The sequence below is a fragment of the Pogoniulus pusillus genome, chromosome 33 (assembly GCF_015220805.1).
Source record: "Pogoniulus pusillus isolate bPogPus1 chromosome 33, bPogPus1.pri, whole genome shotgun sequence".
NCBI lineage: Eukaryota > Metazoa > Chordata > Aves > Piciformes > Lybiidae > Pogoniulus > Pogoniulus pusillus.
In genome coordinates, this window is record NC_087296.1 from 10061730 (window position 1) to 10081524 (window position 19795).

Consider the following 19795-nt stretch of genomic DNA (forward strand, 5'->3'; position numbering starts at 1 on the left):
GGTTTCTTCCTTCAGCCTGAGATGTGATTAATCACATTTTTTTTATGTAAAGGACATGTTGTCAGAAGGCTTAAGTAGACTTATTCCAACAACATTCTATTTTGCCTAAAAATCCCTCTCAAGAGGTAAACTAGATGGTAGCTCTTGGGGCCCAGAGCTAACTCATGAGTCTTAGGTGGAAAGGAAGCAGTATCCTGATTCTGAAGCCTACAGAAGATCAGTAATTTGTTGCTGGCTTACACCACCAGCACATTAGTAAATCCTCTTGAATGCTTTCTCTTCAACATCTTTCAAATGAGCCTAAGGAATTCTCCTTTTTTTCTAAGGCAAGTCTCTGAAGCTGAATGCCTCCAGGGATTGTACCCTATGTGTTATCATTTACTCATTATGTTTTGCTCAATACTACTGCTAGCAACAAATATTATGCTTGGATTTATTCAGGAAAAATATAAAACAAACCCACCTATTTATGCTCTGGGCATCTTTTACCAAAGTTAATAACACAGTAAAAACTTATTCATTAATCTCTGAATATAATTTTGGCATTTCTGCAGAGTGATTAATTCAAAGTGCTTTTAAAATCCTCACTCTTCTTCCAGTTGCCTTTCACAACATCTCCACCGTTAAACATAATTGGGATTTACAAGAAGGGTCTAAGAGTCAATAGATTGTTCTGAACCACTAGCAAGAAACCAAAGAACATCATATGCTGAATACCTACCCCTTAGGGGTTCCTTTCTCTCTGTTTTTTCTTGTTTTTCAGGTTTGTCTCTGTGAATTGCTGGAAAGAAGAAAAAAAACAACAATAAAACTAAACAAACAAAAAAAACCTACTCAGAAACATACTAAATCTGTAATCTGGAAGCATTGTGTATACTTCTTATCTCAAAGTGATCACAGAAAGATAGAATCATAGAATCAACCAGGTTGGAAGAGACCTCCAAGCTCATCCAGTCCAACCTAGCACCCAGCCCTATGCAGTCAACCAGACCATGGCACTAAGTGCCTCATCCAGGCTTTGCTTCAACACCTCCAGGGATGGTGACTCCTGCCTGGGCAGCCTATTCCAATGGCAAATCACTCTGTCTGGAAAGAACTTCCTTCTAACACCCAGCCCTCAACTTGAGACTGTGTCCCCTCGTTCTGTTGATGGTTGTCTGGGAGAAGAGACCAACCCTCACCTGGCTACAGCCTCCCTTCGGGTAGTTGTAGACAGCAATGAGGTCTAGCTCTGAATCACAAGTACTAAATGAAGTACAGACGTTCTTAGTATCAACATTTAATTCCAGATCCAAGCTAAGAGTTATTCCTTGAATAAGCCTTCAGCTGTTAAACCATATTTAGGTGAATTAAGTGATTTTTCAGCAAAATTAATCTGTGGGAATATTTTTTTTTTGTCCTATTACAGAAGCAATCTGAGTCCAAAATTCCTGACAGAGGAAAGTATTTTTGGTCCTTGACAGCACGGCTTTCTATCGTTAGCATATTGCTTTCCATGCTCTTTTCCCTTTATTTTTAGCTGTTACTTCAGCCATGGGATGGATTAACATGAAGACATCTCTTTTAATCAGAGCACGACTTCAGGAAAAGCAGCTGTGCAAACACAGCCAACTACATGACCTGCTAGAAAAAGGCAAATAATAATCTTCACAGACTCCATTGCCCTTCCAGTGTCCAGACCTGGTTATATTCCAATCTGGATGGGCAACAAACAAAAAACCCCAAAAAGGTTCCTTCTCTACCTGTACAACTTGAAGATTAATATTTATCTATTTCAGGGAGAAAAATATCTTGTCTGCAGTACTCAAATCTCTGCCAACAAGTAAACCACAGAAAACACAACTCTGATTAGAAAACAATTGTGAACTTCAGACACAAGCAAAGAAATTATTTCATGTAATTCATTATGAAGGGAGGTTGTAGCCAGCTGGGGTTGGTCTCTTCTACCCAGGTGACCAGCAACAGAAGGAAGGGACACAGTCTCAAGTTGTGCCAGGGGAGGTCTAGGCTGGATGTTAGGAGGAAGTTCTTCACAGTGAGAGTGATTGGCATTGGAATGGGCTGCCCAGGGAGGTGTTATGAAGGGGACTAGTTGAAATCTGGGTTTGGGGTAAAATGCAGTGAGGCTGATTTAAAAGTTAATAAGTAATTTATTAATATACACAAAATAATTCCCCAAACTTATTTACAGCTGCCCACACGAGGTCTTGGATGCAGTCAGCAGAACTATGTCACAGAATGTCTCTGCACAATGGAATCTTGAAAGGTTTTAGAGATGTCTTTGACAGAGACTCTGGCAGCTTCATTCACCGCTTGTGAGGTTGATTAAATCCCTTTAGCAGCTTGAATAAAGAGTTCAGAATACTCACTGGTCCTCATGTCTGTGGCCCAGAACATAGGCAGGAAAATATCCAACAGAAGTCCTGTGCTGAATTCCACCTGGGCTGCGATGTGCAATCGGCTGCTGGCTGAGGGGCCTGAGGGGGCAGGCGAGCGAGGCAGGAAGCAGCACCCAGCTCCTTATTCACCTGCTCACCCCCGTTACAGGGCAATGGCCGAGGCTCAGGGGCTCACTGCCACACAGCTCCCAACCACCTCTGGCAGTCACCCAAAGAGCCCCAAGAAAGGCAGACCCCACAGGCTGCTCTCCCCCAAAAACGGGGGGCGCATTCGCCTGGCACGCCACAGGGGCGCAGGCCTCAGGAAACCCCTCTCAGGCGACCGGATCAAACCGGACCAGGCTGTCTGGGTTAGGAAACCCCTCTCAGGTGACCGGATCAAACCGGACCAGGCTGTCTGGGTTAGGAAACCCCTCTCAGGCGACCGGATCAAACCGGACCAGGCTGTCTGGCTTAGGAAACCCCTCTCAGGCGACCGGATCAAACCGGACCAGGCTGTCTGGGTTAGGAAACCCCTCTCAGGCGACCGGATCAAACCGGACCAGGCTGTCTGGGTTAGGAAACCCCTCTCAGGCGACCGGATCAAACCGGACCAGGCTGTCTGGGTTAGGAAACCCCTCTCAGGCGACCGGATCAAACCGGACCAGGCTGTCTGGGTTAGGAAACCCCTCTCAGGCGACCGGATCAAACCAGACCAGGCTGTCTGGGTCTGTCCTGTTTTCCCCCTCTGGCTGCAGTGCAGGCAGGCAGGTCAATAAGACAGGACATGCTCAAGCCCATTTTATGCCCTTTAGGACTATTCACCACAGGAGGTGGTGGAGTCGCTGTACCTGGAGGTGTTGAAGCAAAGCCTGGATGAGGCACTTAGTGCCATGGTTTAGTTAATTAGAAGGTGTTAGGTTGGACTCAATGATCTTGAAGGTCTTTTCCAACCTGGTTAATTCTGTGATTCTGTGATTCCTGAATGAATTGCAGACTGTAACTCTTTGATTAGCTTTGGGACATCTTGCTGTACACCAGGCAACAGCAGTCTCTTCTCTCCCTATATTGTGCAGAACTTAGACTGAATATTTTTGCAGCATCTGTATCTTGCTTTTACATCTTACATATGCATTAGCAGGTGCTGTGCAAAACGTGGCGTGCTTTCAATTTTGGATGGGGCAACAGCACAGCTTTGCACACAATAGTTCTGTGATGGTCAATGGCAGTGAAACCTGAGCTTCTGCATGTTGGACAAAAGCCCTTGTAGCCTCTATGCCAACACACATAGCTGAGCTATGCAGAACAGACTGGCAATCAAACCCCTTGTTTTTAGCCATTGAACATCTTACTTGTGTTAGAGAGACTGTTGTGTGGGTCTTTGCAACTCATTCTAGTTTCTCCATATTTCCCTATCTCCTGCTTTAGGGAGAAAAAATACACAAACTAAGTCTTGAATGACAGAAAGTGAATCGTTAGCAGACCTTGAACTGGACAAAAAAGATTTTTAAAAACCTAATTTAAGGTTGTCTCACATCATCAGAATGATATAAAGGGGTAAAATGCAAGGCAGTCTGAATATTTGTATGGCCTGCAAGCTAAAAATGTGGAGAGGGGTTCAACTGGCTCCTGCTTCAGAAATACAGGTAACTTGGTGTATCTGGGCAGGGAGCCTGGAATGTGGATAAGCAGAAACCAGGCTGGCATAAGCATAAGCTCTTTTTCTCTTCCCAGTGATAGGCTGAAGGTGTCAAGAGCACTATCCTGTGTGTTGATATCCCCATAACCTCAGAACTTGCTAATCTCAGATTGTAATATTTACCACTACCTCTTATGGACACTGTCAGATGTGTGGCTTTTGGGTACAACCTAACCCAGGAAGGGCAGGTGCTGCCAAAAATTAAAGGGTTCATGTTTCGGGGCTGTGACAACTGGCTAGTTTGGACTCTTCAATTGCAGCACAGCAGGGACACCAAAGTCTGTGGAAGCTTTTGATCTGGCAAACTTAAATATGATTTTTCTTTTGCATATTAACTCTGTTTTCCGCCCTCTCCCTCCAATATGCCTTTGTGTTCAGCTTCACATGTAGTCCTAAAAGTTCTGTCATAGAAAAATAGTTTATTCCCTACAGATCTCTCCCAGATGTAGTCACTTGGATATCTCCTTGCAAAGGCTTAAGGCATGCCCTTTTTATTTCAAGCCCACAATGCCTAGGTGCAAACATTAGGTTTTAGAAATAAGCCAGGCTGACCATATTGCTATGTTTCTGTGAAACAAATTAGACTTAATAGGATTTTTTTCTGCATATAAAAATACAAAAAACCCCAAAAAGACCAACAAAGAGAAAGCATAAAAATGGTTTAAGGGCTGATAAGTCAAGCACTCTTCAGCTGAAAAATGCTAGAACTAAACCTGCTCTTTCAACCTTAATTCAAGCATTTTATTTGCTTTATGGCACACTTTGTAATTAAAGGATCACCTCCTTCACCTCTGTTATTTATTTATTTCAGCAGGATGCTGGATTCATCCAGAAAGAATAATAAGAACTAAAACTACTTCTATTGTAATGGTGTAGGAGAAGTTTTTCCTACAACTTAACAAAATAATTCTTGAACTTCCTTGCAAATGCCCCAAACAGCATAAACTTAGAATGAACTGTTATTAGCATTGGAAAATATGTAACACCCCAACCTAATTTTCACTAACCTAGATTTTGGAAATTGCTGAGACATTTTTATATGACTTTGAATGAAAATTCAGCCTGAGGCAAAAAGATGAGCATAAAAAATTTCCTCCTCAGTGACTGGCGAGTGGTAAGTTTATAAATAATCTAAAAGAGGAGATTATAATGGAAAAATTTAAGGCAATTTAGCAATGAATTCCAAATTTAATCATGTAAGAATATTTCTGCCTGTTTCACATAAAATTAAAAGCAAGGAATATAGTCTGTGTCTGAGAGGTTTTCTCGTGTTTCAATCATCTTGCAGCAGAGGAAGTTCCACCTCCACACAAGGGGGAACTTCTTTACTCTAAGGGTCACAGAGCACTGAAATAGGCTCCCCTGGAAGGTTATGGAGTCTCCTTCTCTAGAGACTTTCAAGGCCTGTCTGGATGTGTTCCTCTGTGATCTGCGTTAGATAGGATTGTCCTGCTCTGGCAGGGTGCACGGACTTGATGATCTCCTTGTGTCCCTTCCAACCCCTAACATCCTGTGATCCTGTGATCTATTGGTTGGTTTTATTTGCATCAAGTGGAAGACAATGAAGGGGGATGTGATTTAGCCTTCCTTCTTTGAAGTGTTTGAGATGGAGATGTTACCAACCCTAAAAAAAGCAAGTGCAAAAAGGAGAGATATCATAAGGAAACACTAATTCCATACCTAAGGGAAGTAAAAATAGTTTCCAGCTGAGTACATCTTAAGCCTGTTGCTTAGTACAAAGCTAGGTGATGAGTGCAGTGAGCATGAAGCAGAGATTGCTTGCTTCAGCTAACTGACTAAGTGCTTGTCCACAGTGCAACACACAGGAAAGTTAAGATAAATGAACTAATACAATGAAGTTAGAGTGCATTAGTCAGAGAGCATTAAATCTCTGTGTAGATGCTTTTATTCAGAAGCAAAGTAACCTTACATAGCTATTACTTAATCCTTCTTGAGGGAACACTGGGGGAAAAAAAGAGAAAGGGCTTGGGCTGGAGAGGCATAGGCTTCCAGGTCCAAAACAGCAGCCTGAGGAAATCCCAGCAATTAATGAAATCTGGAGGCATTTGCACTCCTTACAAATCACCTCACCTGCCTGTGAAGGTGGAAGAGGCTTGTCTCTGAATTTGCTCAGGTCTTTCCTGAGCAGCACCAGACATGCATGCTGCTCCCTGCAGTGCCTAACACCCAGCTGGATTTAGCCCTTCAACACTGAACGCAAATGCCTATGTAAGCATGAGACAATGCCTAGCGAGTTGCCTGTTTATGTCATTTAAAATAAGATTTAATTGCAACAGTCAGCCAGCATCACACCCATCTGAACAGGTTTAGGTTTGACAGCAACTGGTTGTCATCAAATTGCTCACAGCATTGGCTTTGCCCAAGACTGCTGTAAGTTAATTCAGCTACAGAAATAAGTGACAGCTGTACCTGAGTCACTGTGGCTACAGTGCTCTCTGTACCATCTCACCTAGTTCACAATTAACTCAGGCATATCATAGCCATATCTGCAGAAATCAGGTTAGAGAGCCCCTGTTTCAAATGTAAATAAGCCACTAAAGATGCCAATTTTGTTAATTCATGTGGCTTTGTGTGGCCCAGCTCTATTTAGCTGTCTCAAATACCTTGTCTTCTAGCTACATCAAATTGCATTATGGTTACACACTACCTTTGTCTGTAAAGCTCACCATTTATCCATAGGCTAAAACACAGGCAGCTTTATTCTATGATGTAAACATTATCAGTATCTCTCTGTTAACAAGTGAATAAGGGTAAGGAGGGACAGATGTGTGCTATGGATAGTAAACAAAATAGTTTTGAAGAACCTGGAATCTATTTGTCACATAAGATGAATAACTTCTTAAGAAAACAAACCCAAACTAACAAAAAACAAAACTAGAGAGGCTACTTCTAATTGAGAGGCACACAAATACCTCTAAAACTCCCTAAAGGTTCACATCTTTATCATGCCCTATCTTGTGACCAGGCAGAATATTTTCTTGCTGTTGCTCCTCCTGTGTACAAGAAACATTTTTGGGACTAAATATGAAAACTGAAAAATAGGAAAATAGAATTTGTTCTATGCTTCATTAAGTGATTGTGTAATTAAAGATTGCATTATCAGGCATAAAGAGACTTGACTAATTACACCTGAATGCTTTTTTTCCTGGCATCCTGTAACTTCTAACTAATTATTTCTGCAACATTAAAGTTCTTGTGGGTAAAGCAATGTATTTCTGTACGGATGAAATGGTGCACAAGAGGCTGTTTTGGTGAAGGCTGCAACTTTGTCTGTGTTTTTAGACTACTGTGCTTGAAAAGATCTTAACTGGCGTGCCTTGTTAATGGAGCTGAGTTCATTACTGCCTGGCTAGCCTACTGGTACCCTAAAAAATTCATTATCATACAACATGATTTATTAAATAGTTGGGAAGCAATTCTAGGCACTCCAGATGACCCTGATTAGCACAGAACTAAATAGCTAGCACTAGAGGTGAATATCCTATAAAAACATATACAGAATATATACAGAAATGAATATAATGGCATGAAGCAGGGGGTAGGTACATACACTATTTTTAATAAGCTCTCTTCTTGCTTCCTCCTGCTATTGCTAAGCACAGCACTGGTGCATCAGAGAGATGTTCATCACATTTTATGTGGCCTAACCTTTACAGAGAAGGGTTTCCTAGGCAAAAAATATGCACACATCCCAGGAAACTTTCTTTACATGGCCTCTGAAAACCAGTCCAAACCAGTTCCTCTGTGATTTTTTTTTTTTTTTGAAAGTGCCAGTTGGAGGAGATTAAGCAGTCTGAGAAAGAGTAGGTTCTTAAAGTGGAGGCTTTTCTTATCTCTGATACACACCTGGCTCACCATTTACTATGACTTCCTAACTTGGATGGCACCCACTGGCCTATAAATTTGCTTTCTTCCTTGCCCAACACACTTCATGCCTTTTGCACCAGAGGAAGTTCATCAACACTCTACTTTCTCACACCTCTGCTACAAGAAAGAAGAGATTTCTGGATAATTTTGGCCAGGGGAATCCGATTATAGCTTATTTACAATATAACCACACAACCATGCCAGTATTTACTAATGCTTAAACTAGACACGTTTTTTTTTTTGTCATTTCCAGTCTATGCTAATGATCTTTGAATGCTTTTCTAAACCAGCAATGGTAACACAAGTAGTTAACAAATACACTGTATATTGCACACATTTGTATAGGTAGACAAAAAAATAAAGTTACCCTTTGGTGGTGTTCGTTTTTCATGTCTCTCTGGTTTCTGTTTTTGAATTTCTGAAAGCAATGCAAAACAGTTATCAGTATTCAAGTAATTTTCACACAGAAATATCAGCTACATTCTCAGAATAACAAAAAAAAGCAGCAAAGTGCTTCAAATATTATAGCAGAGTCATGGCTTTATCATCTGTATGCTCAGAATTATACACATGAAAGTTCAGTGTTGTATGTATGCAAACTATATGCATAAAACCCATCAAGTGGCTTGAATGATTCTGTTTTTAAGGGAGCAATACAGCTCTGTTTAAAGTCAAGAATAGGTTTTGCTGAGCTGTAAAAGCTACACAGTAACATCTATTAATCATGAATCAGAAAAACAAAGCATGCATTTTTCTAAATGTTTTCCTTTACGCATCTTGAGTTGTTTACCAGGATTAATATTTAGTGTTTTCCAAATTACCTTTGGAAGGAAAGAAAAAATTCTTTTTATTACCTTTTCTAAATTTTTTAAAGCCCACATACTGAGTTGCTAACTCTAGCACACAATAAAAGTTAGACTCAATGCTGTATACAAATTCCAGAGATAAAAGTTCCCAGCTTAGGGATCGTTGTCTCAGAGAATGACTCATTTTAATCATGCTGTATACCAAATCACTGAGAACTGCCTGTTAGAAGAGAAAGTCATATGGTATTTACTTGCCCTTGCTATCCCATTTCCTTCAGACAAGATTCCTGTGACATTGCTATTAGATCACTGCAATATACTTCTGCAACTTCTTTACTATTCTCTTTATTGTGCCAAAACCAGGATAATACAGAGAGAAGGCAAATCAGAACTGAATCAAACTTGCACAGCACTGTTTGCATACAGTGATCGAAACTGAAAGGCCATTTATTCTAGGTACACAATGAAGCAATTAAGGCCATACAGACTGTCTAGTTATGGTACTGTCATGTATTCCTGCAGAAGCAAAGTGGTATGAAGCACTGGATCAAATTCATCTTGGACCAAAACATAAGAAAATCTCACAAGATTGTATAGGAGATGCCTCTCTATTCTGAGTGTTAGATTTGGTCTGCAGCAAGAGCAATGACTCCAAACTTAATTGAACAGAGAAGTTGTACATACTAACTCTCAGCTCTAAGGAGCTACTCTAATGCCTGTTGAAGACAACTAAAATCTTCCACTTTACAACACCTTACAAATAACTATGGGTGCAACACTGCCAAAGACACCCCTTAGAAAATAGCATTTTCCCTTCCCAAACTCTGATTTTTGCATAGGTCCTTGAAAATAAATGCAGAATGATTTATGGTGTAGCATTTTGCCATCTGAAGTAATGATTGTGTCTGGTTTGTGAGAAACATAACTATTCTATGACATCAGGCTCTGCTGTCTGCAGATAGAGAGAACATTATTTCACTAAGATAAAGGGTAGCAAAGGCCAAAATACATATCACTGTTAGCCTAATGTATGGCAGCATAATTAAGCTAATTATATAATGCCATTAAGCTAAAAGGACTTTTTATTTAGTTTTCATCTTGTTCTTTGCAGCCTGAGTGTGTAGTTCATTTATTGTTCTATAAACCTCGAAGGTGGTGATTAGGAAGAAATCATGCCCTATTGATTGACTGTATTTCAGCTGGGCCTGGAATATTTCTCTTTCTGAAACTATGTGAGGATCTTTTATTTATTTTTTCAGCATCATCTGACAGAATCCAATCACTGGATTGTCAAACTTTTCCTATCTGTTCTGATTAAAAGGCTGGGTAAAGCAGTTTATGTAGCATAAGTTGTAGGAGTGGCGCAAGGCAAGAAGACTTGCTCTGTGATTCCAAGCACATCTGAGCAGTTCTCTGGGCTAATGTTCCAGACTGCCTTCAAATCCTGACTTAAAGAAAGCTGAGTCACTTCCTCTGCATTGCAACATACTGCAGAGATATCTCACTCAGCTCAAGAGGTCAACCTACACACAGAGGTGAGTATGGCCCACAAAGTGATAAATCACATTCTTCAGGCAGAGTCATCTACACAGACACTATTCCTTGCTTGCTCAGCTCCACTGAGTTGCTGCCATCTATAATGTGTGTCACTACAGGGGGAAAAAAGCCTCTTTTTCTTGAGAAAATAAGCACTGAATTTTGTTACTTTAAAAGAAAAAAAAATCATTTTTAAAAATTGTTGTGGTTTTAGGGAATTTCTTCCTGATGGTTTGCCTGGAAAATATGTCTGGAGCAATGACTGTAGAGCTAGCCCTATAAATCAGCCTCGAGTTGTATCAGCCCTGAAGCTTACTTGACAGAAATGTTTCACTAAGGTGCACAAAAATACACCTTCTAGACAGCTCTGTACACTGAGAATCTCATCTAACTTGCAGCTACAATTAGGATACACCACATATCACAACAAACCCTACATAAATTCCTTGAAGTGAAATTCATCTTCATAACACACACACATGTGTCTATATATGGGTTTATATATTGTGAAGTGTGCCATCATTAAGGTCTCTTCATGAGCTCTCCATTACAGTTTGAAGCATCATAAAAAAAATTGCAGCCTGGAGCACATAAATTCTGATATATTACAACCTGAATTTCCTCAGCACAAATAAATCTAATCTCAGTATATGCTGATGTGGATCAATTTACAAGACAGCAAACAGCAGCTCTTTGCTAACTCCTAAACATTTAAAATAAGGAAACACCTCAGATTGCTGGAGATTATTTTTTTTTTCTGTTCTGAGAGTTTTGATACTCTCTGCTTCATCTTTTATGACAAATAGCTTTAACTTTCTAGTAATCACATCATATCTTATTGCTGAGTTGACAAAGCAGCTATAATATTACAGAAGACTTTCATGGCCAGTTTAGAGGATGTAATTTATCTCTATCAATGTGACACGTTGTTAATAAATCCTAAATATTATGAATTCATGTTTAGAAAGATGACAGAATCAAGCAGCAGCAAGGATAATCTTTGTCACCACGGCAACCATCCTGATTCTTTATGAGATGACAGCATGGTTTGTTAAATTATTGTAAGGGAGTATGTCTTTTAAAAGCTATATTTCATTGTTTGTTTTCTTCATTTATCAAGTCATATCCCCTTGCATTTCTTGAATGCTGGGTGAGTATTTTATTTCCTTAAATATGGATACTGCTTGACAGTGACTTCTCTAGACCTTGGGCCTTGTGCAGATATGTGGAACATGCAGGGTGATTACATTAAATAACCCCAAGATGGGAAGCTCATAGTGTCCTCACTGACCAGAATGCTGACAGGAGATACATTTGATGATACTGTTAGCAGGCTGATATATCTATTTACTGTTGACCCAAAGCAGGCCCTCACGATCAGCTGAGGGTAAGTACTGCAGGCAGCTGCACTGAAAATCCCTGCTGACCATGCAGTTTGGGCACTAGCTTCCTCAGCTAATTTGCATCAACACCAGTTCATGTTGTCTAATGATAGCCCAGCACTGACTGTGCACTAGAAAGTGACCTTTAAGATCATCAGGTCCAGCCATTGTCTAACTTGATCAAGTCTGGTGCCAAACCATTCCCTCAGCACCACACGATAGAGTACAGAGATTCTCCAGATTCCTGAAACATAATTCCCTTCTTTGTCTGCTCTTGTGTTTCTGGGTTTTATTTTGTCTTACCTCTTTTTTAATGTATTGAAATTAATGCCATTAGTCTTGGCTATTTTAACTGTATCACAGTATTATTAGGATTGGAAGAGACCTCACAGATCATCAAGTCCAACCCTTTAGCACAGAGCTCAAGGCTAGACCATGGCACCAAGTGCCACGTCCAATGCTGCCTTGAACAGCTCCAGGGACAGTGACTCCACCACCTCCCCGGGCAGCCCATTCCAGTGTCCAATGACTCTCTCAGTGAAGAACTTTCTCCTCACCTCCAGCCTAAATCTCCCCTGGCACAGCCTGAGGCTGTGTCCTCTCGTTCTGGTGCTGGCCACCTGAGAGAAGAGAGCAACCTCCTCCTGGCCACAACCACCCCTCAGGTAGTTGTAGACAGCAATACCTAAGAACTTCAGCCCACAGGAAATGCTTTAGGTACCACGTGGAGTTATAACAAACTACCTCACTTCTGTAACACAGGAGTTCAGACTTGAAGAGAGCTACATTTCTCCTCTTAGAGGAAAAGCACAGCCCTGCATCTTGCTTCATCAGAACCTTGCACAGTGAGTGGCAATCTGGCTTAGCTAAAACATTTCCAAAACCTCACCCTCTCCTAAGTTTCCATCTTATGGATGAAATATACCCAAAACCAAATAAAAATTGACAACTGTATTAGAGGGAAAGTGAAAAAAAAAAAAAGATTATTGTTCCCATCTGAAAGACAAGAATGCTTTACTCAAAGAGACTCAAAGTCAGAAAAAGAACAGGGAATTTAATTCTGATTCCTGACATTGGATATTTCCTCCTCATGCTTGAAGCTGTTCTGCTTCTACTTAAATACAGCAGTAGATGGAATGCAAGTTTAATGTACCTACTGTTTGAAAGGTAGAATTGAACAGATGGAATTTCACTTGAAATGCTAATATGTTGTTCATTTCCCAGTCGCTCTTACAGGTAACACAGTGTTTTAACATTCCTTCTCTATGTCTAAAAAGGAAAGTGAGTCTTACTCAGAGTTTTGATGAACCAGAGGTTAATAATTTGCTTTAGAGCACTTAAAACCCTTACAGCTTTTGCCAACAATTTAATGGGGCTATATCCTTGCTAGTTTATCAAGTCTAATTGGTAGCAGGCAGCTGATTATCTTGAAGAGTTGGTGGAAATAGATACTGAGGGCAAGGCAAGAGTGAGTGGTGTTAAGAGCTTTAGAAGATGAGAGGGATGTCATTTCTAATGTGTTTCTAGAAGCTGTCTATATGAAGAATTGTAGTCAACTCTCTTGCTGCTGGTATCCTCAGGAGAAATTTGCAATTGTGCAGCTGATGTCTATTTTTAATCTAGATAGTACCAGCTGGTGAGGGTGACAGTTATCCTTGTGGGGCTAGGAGCAAAATAAAGTAACTTGTGCATTAGAGCAACTTCCAGCTAACTACTAATACATCATTTAGAGGGAAGAAAACAAATTTCCCAACAGGAGAAGAAACACAGGAAGAAAAAAGAAACTAAACCCAACAGGAAATATTTACCTAGGGAATTAAACTGGTGTACTGTGCATATATTGAAGAACCAAAGCCTGTAACAGAAGGCTTTTAGTACCAGCATTCAGTGTTGGAGTGACACATATGACTAATTTAGGTGACTTCCCTACTAGCCTGCTAGCAGCACAGTCTTATCCCCAATGTTTACTTGGATCTTGCCCTGTTCTGAGAATTTATGACAATTTCAGCTTGAGGTACAGAACAACTCCTCCTGAAGTCCTATGTTGTATGATCTCTCTTGAAAATGTGAGAGGAGATTAATTGCCTCTTAGTGGGGCAAATGCTGAACAGTTTGTGTGCTCCTTCACTGTGTGATGCACCAGGTCACAGTGCCTCTTAAGTACTGTTTCAAAATTGTTTAGCCATCTCACTGGAAATCAAAACTACAATTTAGAGGTTTCTTTTTTCTTCTCTCTCTTCTTTCACAGTACACAGAATTACACAGCATCTCTCATTTGCTGCATAAGATAGAGGTCATGGAAAATTATTTCTCATTCTTCTGCTCTGGTGTATATTTACCCAAAACAACATGCTGTTCTCAGCTGTAAATGTTGCTGTGAAGTGAGGCTGATTGGTCCTAAACCTATCCAGCAAAGCTCAGCTACTTCACCTTAGCTGCCTTTATTCATTCCATTTGATCCTTTGGCACCACGAAGCAGCTATCAGAAATAGAAAGAATATGGCCTTCAAATATTTCTGGACAATTTGCCTATGCTGAGCAGCATACAGCAAACAAGCAAGCTTTATAACCCCTCAAGAATGCAGGAATTCGACATGGCCTTCAAGATATATGTTAAAGCCACAACAGCACAAACGTCAATTAAATTTGTTTCAGCAGATACTAAATTGTTTCCACGTTATTGCAGCTTCAGTATAATAGAAATTCACTGTAGCTGACTTGCTGACATCATTTTGATAATTTTAAGGAGTCCTCTGATTTCAGAGTGGTTGTTTTTTCTATTTGATTTTACAAGATTATCCAAAGAAGGAGCTGCATCGCAAGGAAGGCATTTTCAAAACGCTGTGCATGTTATTCTCAGAACAAGAAAACATCCCAGCCTGTTTAAAGACTTTATTATAAGCCACTCTTTCATAATCTCCAACTTTCTAAATGGACTTTATCCCACTTCTCCTTTTCTCATTATGGTAAAGACAATTAAGTATGTACATATTTTCCCAGAGTGCTGTTTGAAATAGCAGCCTTTTTGCTACAGAATAAAATCGCTTTAGCAATTAATGGTGAGTGGAATCACAGAATCAGAATCACAGAAGTGTATCACTATATTACTGTGTGCTCATTAAAACACTTTTATCACACAATCACTCTGACCTCTCCTTTTCATTTTCATCTGCTTAGGCAATTTTGTACATCTATCAGGGCTGCCAAAAAAAAAAAAAAATGTAATCCTGCAAACTCTTTCAATATAAAGTTGTCTTTTAGCATAATAGGAGTATATTTCTTTTCCCTGAAAAGCTGAGATTAGACAGAACATTTGATAGAACTCCCCAAGGTTGGAGTATTAGCTGTAAACATGGGAGCTGTTACATAGTTCTTGTAAGATTTCTTTCTTTGAGATAAGCCTATCAGTTTTAATATATCATTCACAAGGAAAAAAAAGAAAAGAGAGAGAGGGGAAAGAAAAACAGAAAAAAATAAGAAAAAAGGTAGAAGAATAAAAAAAAAGAGAGAAAAGAGAAAAAAAGGTAAAAGAAAGAAATGGCTGTGGCTAATTTCAGCTTGAAAGCCTCAGTTTACCCAGTCCAATGGAATTATTTAAGGCAGTGCACAACCATTTATTTTCTTTCTAAAGCCTTACTGAGTTTTTTAGAGGGTTTTGAGTTTTTTTTAGTTGGCTTTCTTTTGGGGGGTAGAGGGGTGGAGGTGGTGGGTTGGTTTTGGTTTGGTTTGTAGAGGGTTTTTTGTTGGGAAGAGGAAGGGTTTCCTCTGGTAAAGTATCAATTTGCAACAGAAAAGCAATCTTGCCATAAAGGTTTTTAGGGGTAGCAGGGAACTTCAAATTATCTTTGCCTAGCTATCCACTATGCAGCATTGGCATCCTTCAGGAAAACCAGACACTGACTGGTTTATATGAACTAATTTTAATGATTGGGCTTTTGAAAGGTTAAAAAGTGGAAGATATGGAAAGATCTTCCACCCTAAACATTGTTTGCATTAAAGTAGTTTTCATTGCAAGTGTATAAATATGGTAAGGATGCTGGGATGAAGGTTGGACTGGCTGATCCTGGTGGTTCTTTCCAGCCATAGCGATTCATAGTGATTAGATGTTGTGCTGAGGGCTTTGGTTTAGGCAAGGACTTGTCAGTGTGAAGCTAATGATTGGACTTGTTGATCTTGCAGGTATTTTCCAATCTAAGAAATTCTGTGTGATTCTGTGTTAAGATTGTTGTTTGTTTGTTTGTTTGTTTGTTGTTTTGTTTTTGTTTGTTTGTTTGTTTTTCATTCACAGAATCATAGCATTAACCAGGTTGGAAGAGACATCCAAGATCAGCCAGTCCAAACTAGCACCCAGCCCTGTCCCGTCAACCAGACCATGGCATTAAGTGCCTCAGCCAGGCTTTCCTTGAACACCTCCAGGGAGGGTGACTCCACCACCTCCCTGGGCAGCCCATTCCAATGCCAATCACTCTCTCTGACAACAGCTTCCTCCTAACATCCAGCCTAGACCTCCCCCATCACAACTTGAGGCTGCATCCGCTTGTTCTGTTGCTGGTTGTCTGGGAAAAGACACCAATCCCCATCTGGCTACAAACTCCCTTCAGGTAGTTGTACCCCTGGGCCTCCTCTTCTCCAGGCTAAACAACTGCAGCTCCCAGGCTGTAGTTCTGTAACCCTAGTTCTAAAATACAAAAAGAATGCTAACTGTACTTTGATTAAAAACAAACCAAAAAACAACCACAGACCAGAGCAGAGGTAGAGCCATGTGATCAAAGCCAGCTTTTCCTTTTCTTTCTGTGGAAAATAAAATTGTCTTGACATGTTTCTCTTTACAGATTCCAGTCTGCAAAGATGTTACTGGACCAGTTTAAAATTATGCTTTCCATAATCAGTGTTATCATTTAATCAAATGTCATTTTATGCAGAACAAATGCAGACAAAACTTGTAGACCTGAGTAGAGTAAAATGATACAGAGAACTATATATAAAATCTCACTTCTTGATTAGTATCAAAGAAATCTTTTCCCATCTGAGTCTATTCAATAAGCATTTTTTGTGTGTGTGTGAAAAGACAAAAAGAAATCACAGAACTAACCACAATTCCTCTGCTCAGCTAAAAAATGCCTACTCTGCAGATCCTATCTTAATGTATTAGTGTGCAAATATATATTCCTCTAAATTCAATCAGTTCCAGATCAAGTGGAATTTTTTAGAGGTTTGGCATGCAGAACAGAGATGCTGTTTCTGGGGGTCATAAGCACAGGGGCTTCTCTTGCTGCATTTTTTCCTTGGCACAGCAGTAGCTGTGAGGAAATTTGAGTTCCACTCAGAGTCACAGAGGACCCACACTTTTGGTGCTGTAGGTTTAACTTTTGCCATGTCCAGCTCTAGGGCCCTCAACACAAGCACACAGGCATGGACAGGGTCCAGAGGAAGGTCATGGAAATGATCAGAGGGCTGGAGAAGCTTTCCTATAAAGACAGTCAGAGAGTTTGGGCTGTTCAGCCTGGAGAAGAGAAGGCTCAAAGAGCACTTATAAACCGTCTGCCAGTACTTGAATGGGCGACAAGAGAGCTGAGGGTGGGGCTGGGAACTGTCATAGGCTTTGTAAACTATATCCAACAGGAAACTGTTTATGAAGGCTTATGGCACTAGGTCAAGAGGCAGTGGAATGAAACTAGAGCAAGTTAGATTTAGACTTGACAACTAGAAGAAGGTCTTTACTGTGAGAGGGGTGGATCACTGGAACAGGCTGCCAATGGTGGTGGTGTAGGCACCAAACCTGGAGACATTCAAGGTCAGGCTTCATGGGGCTCTGAACAACCTAATCTAGCTTGCATGTCCCTGCTGACTGAAGGGAGGTTGAACTAGGTAGCCTGTAGAGGTCCCTTACAACCCAATGCACCCTATAATTCAGTGAATCTGTGAGTTTTGGAAGACCCTGTGAATGCCCTGGCCAGGCATTTGCTCTTTCTCAGTCACAGCAGGCTCCCAGGCGGGGAGGCAACTGCCTAAATGCTCCTGGTGAGAACCACTCCAGTGCTCCACTGATGGGGCACACAGGAGCATTTCCCCCAAGGTAACATGGTTAGCTGCACTTCGAGATTTCCCTGATTTAAGAGGGTCGCTTAAACAGCCGCAAACCTCTGTACTGCTGCACCTTTGCCCAGGATTCCTACTGACCTTGTACTTCAAAGTTCTCTCTCTATCTTTTAAACAGGCAACTGGCAAGTTTGGATGAAATGTTTCAACTCCAAGTGAAACTGAATCCCTATTCTTTAATAGACAGAGCTATAATTGAACATCCTTATTCCCCAGTGGTGTATCTTTTCTTTTTTCATCTGGATAACACAGAAAATATTTTCTTTACATTATGAAATGCTATTTTATAGTGGATATGCTATTGCTGTATTGATCAGAGAGAGTAAAACAAGATGAGACTGTTAAAAGAACATTAATAAGAGAAATGGATACCACAAAAAATGCAAGATGCGGAAAGTACATATCTGCAAAAGCAGCTTAACATCTGAGAATTGAATCAATCAATGATTTTCATCCTTTAACACAGGGTGTACTTTACACAAAGATATGCAAAATGCTTTGTAGTAAAGTGTAGCCTAGGGAGACAGTGAAAGCCTTTTAGAGAGATCTATAATAGCAACTCATACACAGAAAAGTGAACATTACCATATGGGACCATAAAAGAAAGTGAATTCTGAAGACATTACCAGTACAAATAGATATATACTTTAGGCATGAATGGAACTGCATAATTAATTTCTAAGAAACATATATATCAACCACACCTGCAACACAGTTTTCAGGTAGTAACTCCAGAAAACCCACTTGTTTATTTTACTAGGTTGTCACTGTATAACAAAAGAACTTCATGAGGTTTGGCAAGGTCAGGTACAAGGTCCTGAACCTTAACAGGCAGCTAATGGCTTTTTAAACATCATAAGGTACCTTGGTAGTCATCAGCTGCCCTATAAGTGAGCACTTCTACCATAGGTCTTATGGCATTTCTGCCAGGCCCATGTTACATCTGAGATACTACATGGATGGTGTCTCAAGTGACACTGGTCAGCTTTCTTTGTTCACCTGAATCCTGTATAGTTTTTCCTCTAGTGTGGAAAAATGGTAACGTTTGATGACAGTGAGTTAAAAGTTAAGCCTCCTAATGCATACAGGACTTCTCTGAGTTAACAGATAACTGTGACTAATTGCAGTTTAACTAGTCACTTTATGCAGAAGGAAAAGAATCCTCTTCGAAATGCTATTATGGGATCTAACTGGTTCCAGCAATATACTGCTATGGTTGTTTTGCTCCCTAACATTAAAGTGTGCACTTTCTGTGTCCTTGGGTTCATAGAAAGCAGTGGATGGATGATATCCACACAAGAATTGTGTCCTTGTTGAGTACAATGACACCATGGCTTGGGACATCCCAGACTGGCCAATGTCTAGATTATGTTCTTGGGAAACCATCACTACATTTTAAACAGTTCTTATATCCTTCCTGAGGCATCTGCATGTGGTCACTCTTGGGCAGCAATAAGGTTTCTCAGGTTTCTATTTAACAAACTCACAACTGATGCCAGTAATATCCATGCTCCCTCTCCCCCCCACCAAAAAAAACCCTCCCTCTTTTTGCAACAAGAATTCCTAGTAAAAAGGATCAAAATAGAAGAAAGCACACATCTGTCAAAGAATTGAATTTGTCTCTAAAGGTTACACTAACCCTGAAAGGATGAGTAAGATTATCAGTCATAACCATTGTTCTAGAAAGAAATGAAGACCCAAACATATTAAGCCAGTGTTATTAGGCTTCTCAATATCTTTTGTGAAAATGCTCTGCAGTTTTAGCATGTTCAGAATAGGCATTGTTTAAGATTGCAAAGTCCTCCACAGAATAATCTTTCACCTCCTCCACTGAAGAACTTTGCTTGGGTTTTTTTTTCCTAGCCAATATCAAATGTTCATTATTTTATAATTATTAAAGATAAATATTAGTGATAAGACTTGGACTGGCAAAAAAAAAAATGTAATAGTTAAAAAAGAAAAAAAGAGACTTGAGACATATTTTCATCCTTTGTGAAGCATTCTGGA

At 40.1% G+C, this 19795-nt stretch overlaps 1 protein-coding gene across 1 annotated transcript in view; it reads right to left on the reverse strand.

Moving 5' to 3' along the window:
• Nucleotides 1–19795, reverse strand: part of TRDN (triadin) — a 243953-nt gene that overhangs the window by 165871 nt on the left and 58287 nt on the right. The window contains 2 exon segments of the mRNA XM_064170120.1: nucleotides 722–781; nucleotides 8333–8383. Of these exon segments, the coding sequence (XP_064026190.1) occupies nucleotides 722–781; nucleotides 8333–8383 (111 nt within the window).